The sequence below is a fragment of the Mandrillus leucophaeus genome, unplaced genomic scaffold (genome assembly GCF_000951045.1).
Source record: "Mandrillus leucophaeus isolate KB7577 unplaced genomic scaffold, Mleu.le_1.0 Scaffold427, whole genome shotgun sequence".
Classification (NCBI taxonomy): Eukaryota; Metazoa; Chordata; class Mammalia; order Primates; family Cercopithecidae; genus Mandrillus; species Mandrillus leucophaeus.
The window spans coordinates 1986239-1994151 of record NW_012104554.1 but is presented as its reverse complement, the minus strand read 5'-3'; the positions used below and the strand labels follow the sequence as shown (position 1 = coordinate 1994151).

General features: G+C 33.5%; 1 protein-coding gene across 1 annotated transcript in view; it reads right to left on the bottom strand.

Moving 5' to 3' along the window:
• Positions 1–7913, bottom strand: part of EEA1 (early endosome antigen 1) — a 162187-nt gene that overhangs the window by 21413 nt on the left and 132861 nt on the right. Inside the window, exons 19-21 of the mRNA XM_011993184.1 lie at positions 7007–7337; positions 6203–6304; positions 3511–3705 (exon numbers count right to left, since the gene is read on the bottom strand). Of these exons, the coding sequence (XP_011848574.1) occupies positions 3511–3705; positions 6203–6304; positions 7007–7337 (628 nt within the window). The remainder of the gene's footprint in view (positions 1–3510; positions 3706–6202; positions 6305–7006; positions 7338–7913) is intronic.

Sequence of the window (7913 nt, the reverse complement as noted above, 5' to 3'; positions counted from 1 at the left end):
ATGGATAGGAAGAATCAATATTGTGAAAATGGCCATACTGCCCAAAGTAATTTATAGATTCAATGCCATCCCCATCAAGCTACCAATGACTTTCTTCATAGAACTGGAAAAAAACTACTTTAAAGTTCATATGGAACCAAAAAAGAGCCCGCATTGATAAGAGAAAAAGAAGTCTGGACTAAGGCTGTAGCAGTGGAAAATGAGAAGGAAGGATTCAAGAAACCTAGGAAACAGAGTGATAGGAATTGGTGCTAACTGCCTATGGGGGAGCAGAGAGCTGATCTCCCTACACAGTATCTGATAACATCCCATGCCATCTTCCTTTCATACAGTTCTTCCTCCAATTAATACTGAAGAACTGCTGGATATCTTTTTCACACTGAAGGTCATAATGCAATTACACATTTTCTTTTCTAAAATACTACTTATTTTCTTTAACATTTTTTCATAAATCTAGGTTTCTTACTCTTTAATTATTGTTCTGACTCTTAACTAAGCTCTCCATGAAGTCTCAACAATGGCCATAATAGCTCTTCGGGCTCATGTTTGGGCTTTCAATATTTTTCCTCTGACAAACTCATCCATTCATTTTTTAAAAATGATTAAGAGCTTATTTGCTAGAACAAAGTTCTCTTTGAAGAACTCAAATCCATTAGTGAAGAAGTTAAATGGGAAAAAAAAAAAAAAAACAGACAAATGCAACAGTTGATAACTGCTCCATCATATAATACGTTTTTCTTTCGCTTACATTTTGCTTTCTCATTAAATTATAAGTTGCTTGAGAGTAAGGGGCCATATCCTATTCATTTTATATTTCCACATTAGATTTTCAACAAAGTTGGTGAGGGATTGTTGACTTAACAGCATGCTTTCTTGATTCTAGATCAGTAACTCCCAAATAGTCTTATGCTATATATAAAATGTTTTAAATCATCTTTAGATTACTTACAATACCATTAGGTAACACAGCATTACAATATAAATGCTATGTAAATAGTTGTTTTTACTGTATTTTAAATTTTGGTATTATTTTTAATGCTGTAATATTACTTTTTATTTATATATGTAGAAAATGTATAAGTGCATTATGACCTTCAATGTGAAAAACTATGTATCTATAGATATCTATTTATATATATAACTCTATAGCTGTAGACATAAAACTACGTATCTAGATATAATGTGTGTATATATATTATGTTTTTTATATATATTTAAGTGTGTACACACATACATCTATACCCATTTAAACATTATCCTTGTTTTCCCTACTTCACCATGGGCCAGTGACAATGATAACTTTGTCACGGCCTATTACTACATGGTCTACCCTATACACTGACACTCTCAAGTCACAGTTTGCTATACTTCCATATAATATTCAACAACTGTTTTACTTCTACATTGTATGGGTCACAGTACTAGAAACTTTAAATACATTATCTCAATCTTTACAACAATTCTATGACAACATTAAATTGAGCTCAGAAGGATGAATCATTTCTCTATGACCAGTAAGTTAATGTGTGTCCAAATTTAATAAAATTAAACAAAATTTAAATTCAGATCTGCCTGACTTGAACATCTCTAGATTACTTACAATACCTAACACAACATAAATGCTATATAAATAGTTGTTTTACTGTATTTTAAATTTTGGGTGTTTTGGTTTTGTTTTGTTTTGCTTTTCTGAGACAGAGTCTCACTCTGTTGCCCAAGCTGGAGTGCAGTGGCGTGATCTTGGCTCACTACAAGAGAGCCAAGGCTCCACCTCTGGTGTTCAAGTGAGTCTCCTGCCTCAGCTTTTGGAGTAGCTGGGACTACAGGTGCACACCACCATGCCCAGCTAATTTTCGTATTTTTAGTTGAGACAAGGTTTCACCATGTTGGCCAGGCTGGTCTCGAACTCCTGACCTTAAGTGATCCACCTACCTCAGCCTCCCAAAGTGCTGGGATTACAGGTGTGAGCCACTGCGCCCAGCCAATTTTGTATTATTCTTTAATGCTGTACTGTTACTTTTTAATGCTTTTCTTCTCCCAAATATTTTCAATTCCCACTGCAGTTACAGAATCTACAGATATGGAGGGTCAACTGTACAGGCGATATATTAATCACAAATCCAAACAAAATATTATTATAACTCATAATTTTTAAATAAGAAAACAGGCTAAAAATACTTGTATTTTTTATTTCATAAGTTACAATGCTGTAAAAATGAAGATTTTGTAAATATTTGGATACAAGGCTAGTATATTTTGAAGAAAATGACCTCAGGATATGAAAGCATACAACCAAGTATGCACTGTGATAATTACATGTTGACTTTTGATTACATATGGTAACACAAACAAAATAATAGACACATTTTTCTACTCTTGGCTGTATTATTAGAGAACTACTATTTTGTAAAGTAGCATAATAATAGTTACAAAAACAGTGGTCAACATAAAATGTGTATTTTTGATTGTTTTAATTTACATACTTTGTACTTTAGTAGTATGACAGCCAACTCTAATGGCATGATATATTTAGTTTATTCTACATAGTAGGGATTCTACTCTCTTCTCCACAGACCAAATTAACATGGACATACTAACAGTAGAGAAGGAACTCAGTTTGTTCAAATATTTCATATTAAGTATAATCCATTTTTACCAACTCTTGGTCTGGACAAGTATTAAAACACTTAAGAATAAAAAACATGCTCAGTAATAAATTAGAATAGGTTTAGAAACGGAAACCATTAAAATATTAAATAATTAAAACTATATGAAGCTTTACACTAGTGAATGTTTTTAAGATAGCCCACTTTGTAATTTTTGTTCTCAGCCCTTAATAAGAATGATTTATTTTAAATTCCTTTAAATTTTTTTAATACACTATGAATGTTGCATAAATTATTTCCTTAAGTGTTCGTTATATAGTAGTAGTAGTAGTAGTAGTAGTAGTAGTAGTAGTAGTAGTAGTAGTAGTATTTTGAGACAGAGTTCCTCTGTCACCCAGGCTGAAGTGCAGTGGCGTGGTCTTAGCTCACTGCAACCTCCGCCTGCTGCTCCAGCTTCCCAAGTAGCTGGGATTACAGGAATGCACCACCACGCCCTGCTAATTTTTGTATTTTTAGTAGAGACGGGGTTTCACCATGTTGGCCAGGCTGGTCTTGAACTCCTGACCTCAGGTGATCTGCCTGCCTCAGAATGCTGAGATTACAAGCGTGAGCCACTGCGCCTGGCCAGTTATGTATTATTTTTAATAAGGTAGTTTCATGTCTATCAAATGATTAGTACTATAATTTTAAATAACAATTATCTGACAACAGAGTTATAGTGAATGGAAATCCAGACTCAGGTATTTGATAATATAATCAAATGCTTTCATACATTAAACTTAGAAAAAATTTAGCTTATGTAAACTTTTCTATGTTGCAACTCATCTGTCTGTATTAATCATCATACTATTTTCTTAATTGCCAAGTTTTTCTTCCTATAAAAAGTAAACAAATATATCACTACCTTCTGTAAAACAGCAATTTTAAGCTCTCCTTGGAGTGCTTCAATTTGTTTTTTCTTCTGTTCACTTGATTGCTTTAGCTCATTTATGTTCTCCTGAAGTTGTTGCTCTTCTTTTTCCTTTTGTTTTAAAGTATTCTGGGCCTGTATAAGTTGTTCCTGCATTGAATTGAGTTCCAATTTCAACTGATGAGAAGCCTGAAAGAAAAAAAATAATCTATGTAGCCTTCATTTGTTCATTCAAAAGACAATTTACTGAGTAACTACTACACTCCAGGCACTACTCTAGGAAGAAACTACTGAGGCTGTTGGCTACAGATAATTAATAAAGATACCTGCCCTCCTACTGCTTTCATAACCAACACTATTCACTATTAGGTGACATGCTGGATTAATCTTTATTTTTTGTTTAACACTATCTTTCTTTTTAACTTACAATTGTATAGTTACAGCTTGTAAATGATCTAGATTAGTATTCTCTTGTATCATGGAAAATAGGTATGTTAACATCAATGTCTAGATTGTTGGACGTCTATTGTCTTTCAAGAATATTCTCGGCCGGGCGCGGTGGCTCACACCTGTATTCCCAGCACTTTGGGAGGCCAAGGCGGGCGGATCACGAGGTCAGGAGATTGAGACCATCCAGGCTAACACAATGCAACCCGGTCTCTACTAAAAATACAAAAAAATTAGCCAGGCGTGGTGGCAGGCACCTGTAGTCCCAGCTACTCGGGAGGCCGCGGCAGGAGAATGGCGTGAACCCAGGAGGCAGAGCTTGCAGTGAGCCGAGATCATGCCACTGCACTTCAGCCTGGGCAACAGAGCAAGAGACTCCGTCTCAAAAAATAATGAAAAAAAAAGAAAAAAAAAGAATATTCTCATATGCCACTAAGCCTGTTGGCCACAGCTGTCACAAAGAATAGCTCTATAGTAACTATGATAAAACCAAAATCACTTTTGACAAAATACATTTAGTATCTGTCTGATGACATTAAAATTACACTGCACAGGCCAGGTGCTCACGCCTATAATTCCAGCACTTTGGGAGGCCAATGTGGGCAGATTACTTGAGGTCAGGAGCTCGAGACCAGTCTGGGCAACATGGTGAAACCTGTCTCTACTAAAAACACAAAAATTATCCAGGCATGGTGGTGGGCACCTGTAATCCCAGCTATTTGGGAGGCTGAGGCAGGAGAATTGCTTGAACCTAGGAGGTGGAGGTTGCAGTGAGCTGAGATTGCACCACTGAACTCCAGCCTGGGTGACAGAGCGAGACTCTGTTTAAAATAATAATAATAATAATACACTGCAGAATAGTTACCTCATTTAGAGATCTGGGGCATATTTTACTACTATCTTGTTTGTATAATCCACCAGGATATGTTTCTGCTCAAATTCAGACATCATACAGAAGTCACACTGAGGTTCCTCTATCATCAAGGTAAATCACTATTATCTCCCACCCTCCAAACAAAGTCATGTTTTCACATTCTATGCATATTTCACTAAGAATCTAGCATTACATTCGAGCATTTGACCATATCCAAAGTTACCTTTGAAAAAATGTTACTGTTATACATAGACGTCTCAGCTTATCTCCACAATGAACAGCAAAATATTTTTATGCAAAACAGGAGTCAAACAGTATGACAATAAGGATGATATGATATGATATGATAGCCAAGGACAAAATAATAACTAGTATGAGCATTTACTGCATTATAGTCAGTGTCCTGAGTACTTTAAAGACATTAACACATTTATTTCTCATAATAACTCTATCACATAGATTCATGTAGACTCTATCATATAGAAACCAGAGCACAGAGGTTAAGTATTTTGTCTAAAAGATGGCAAAATGGCATAGCCAGAATATAAATTTGGACAATCTTGATTCAGAACTTGGGCATGAAGCAATTATTTGGACAATCTTGATTCAGAACTTGGGCATGAAGCAATTATAATTTTGCTACTTACATGGCTGGCATCTACAACACAAGTCTGCTTTCAATCAACAACTAGAATACAATCACATCAAATACTTGTCAGTACTATGTCTTGCTCCTTTATCAAATCCGATTTTCTAGAAAGTTGCATGCCTGGACTCTAGCAGCTCGCAGGTATGGCTTCAGAGAGTAACAACCATATATTATACCCGTTTGTTTACTCGTTTGCTTGTCTGTTTTTGCTGGAAACAATAGAAGCACTAACTACAGAAAAACATTTTGGTTGTTCTACAACCATTATCAAGTATACATGAGTATGAGTATAAATGTCCATGAATTAAAGAGCCATAAGAGTCCATGAAATAAAGGTCATTTCTATGGAAAGCCTTTTAAGATTTTTTTTCAACCATAAAAATGGTTCTTAACTCTGTAGTTAGCTGACTCAATTTTCTACCTTTATTAATTATATTTCTTTATTTGGACCTTTGATTATAAACTAGCTTAAGTCTTTTTAATAGTAGGTAAAATACAAATAACAGTTTTAAACTATATACATGATTTGTTATATTTCAGAGAAATAAACCTATGACCTAAATATCAATGTGAAAATGTTTATTTTTCTTAAAACTATAAAAAAAATTATCTGTGGAAATGCTGCCAAGAACAAACATACTTTATATATTTATTTGAAAATATAAAGACCTTACTATACTTTATACATTTATGTTACAGAAAAAAGAAAATCTTACCTCCTTCTCTTTTTCAAGTGACTTTTTCAGTTCCTGCTGTTCCCTAAGTGTGTCCTCCATCTGCACTTGAAGTTGATGCTTTAATTCTTTGCAAGTTTTCTCCTTAAAAAAAATGAAAACTATATTACATAAAAAATATTTGTAATAACCTTAAGAAGTTTAGTTTATAACCTTAGTAAGAAACACACGAGGAAATAAACTAAAATTATTGATGAGCTGAGACAGGATCATCCATTTCAATGATAAAACTAGGAAAATATTACAGAAATAATGGAGGAGGGACAACAAAACACTAAGGGTTTTGATCATCAACCAAGTCACAATGACATATTTTAAACAATATTAAGATGATATCTTAGAACACTTTAGAAATCACATTTTATGTCACACAATTCATTATAATTAACTTGCCACACTACTTTTACAGCAATGGGCTTCAAGAAAATGGAAGCAAGAAAACTTAGAAAACAATACATTAAAAAGTGATCACAATAGGAAAAGTGTACAGATAGAAAATGTTTTCACCAAACAGAAAGGAACATAACACACATGAGAAAGACTGTGATATTCAACTGAAAATATTCTTGGCCTTCAGAAAATGGTGTGCTCACAGGTGCATACACACCCACATTATTATCTTGGGCTTCTTCTCAGGTTAAGCAATCCCAATTTATTTCCTCATAAGAACTGCTTTAAATTATTTAAATGTGGAAAGAAAAGCAAACTGTGAATTAAGCAGAAAAATCAGTACATTTTAAATAAAATAATCACTTCTACTTAAGAAAGTAAATGTAAACTACTAACCAACTCTAATATAGCGGCTTTTCCTTTCTGATTCTCCTTTTCAAATTCACTTTTGGAGTGTTTCAAAGAATCAGAAACTTTTGATAGTTTCTCCTTTACTGTAGAAAGCTCTGTCATTAAAGCTTCTTTCTCCATTTTCACTTTTTGTAGTTCTGTTACTGTTGTTTGAATTCTGTTATTCAATTCCTCGTGCTGAATCTTTGCTTCTTGACTTAAAGTTTCAAATTCTTGTTTCAGGACTTTTTTTTCTTCCTCTTGCTTGGTAAGCTTTTGCTTGATATTTTCAAGGGCTTCAGATTTTTTCTGTAGATCCAATCTTGTACTGGATACTCTAAATATTTTTTAAAAACTTTTTAAATAACACATAATTTACTATTTCTAATTTACCATTCAAAATTAATCATAAACAATTACTGAGTTCTGAAACTTTTTTTGTATAGTTCACAAGTAAAATCTAATTTCATAAAATCATACCACTGAAAAATACTTTAGAACATCTCATTTGATCATTTAACAGATGTAGATTATTTTTCCCAAGCCATATAAGTTAGTAGTGAAGACAAAACTATCTAAGCTTCCTGACTTAATGCATTTTTGTCCACTACAACTAATTCCCAGGGAAAAAAACTATGTATCACAGACCCTTTAGTCTATAACAGCCAGAAATGTTTTTCCATAAAGAATCTATTTATTATGTTAGTTCTCAACACAGAGAGAACTTTGTCTCTTTCCTTGAAAACATGAAACACATTATGTGTGACAGTTCTTAAACTTCAAAATATTTATGGTTAACCTAGAAAAAAATAAAAGTAAAAAAATAAAAGAAATATTTTATTTACAATATAGAGGGAAGACAAATGATTTACTTTAACCCTAGAACCTAGCAGATTATACAAAGGATTTGTTA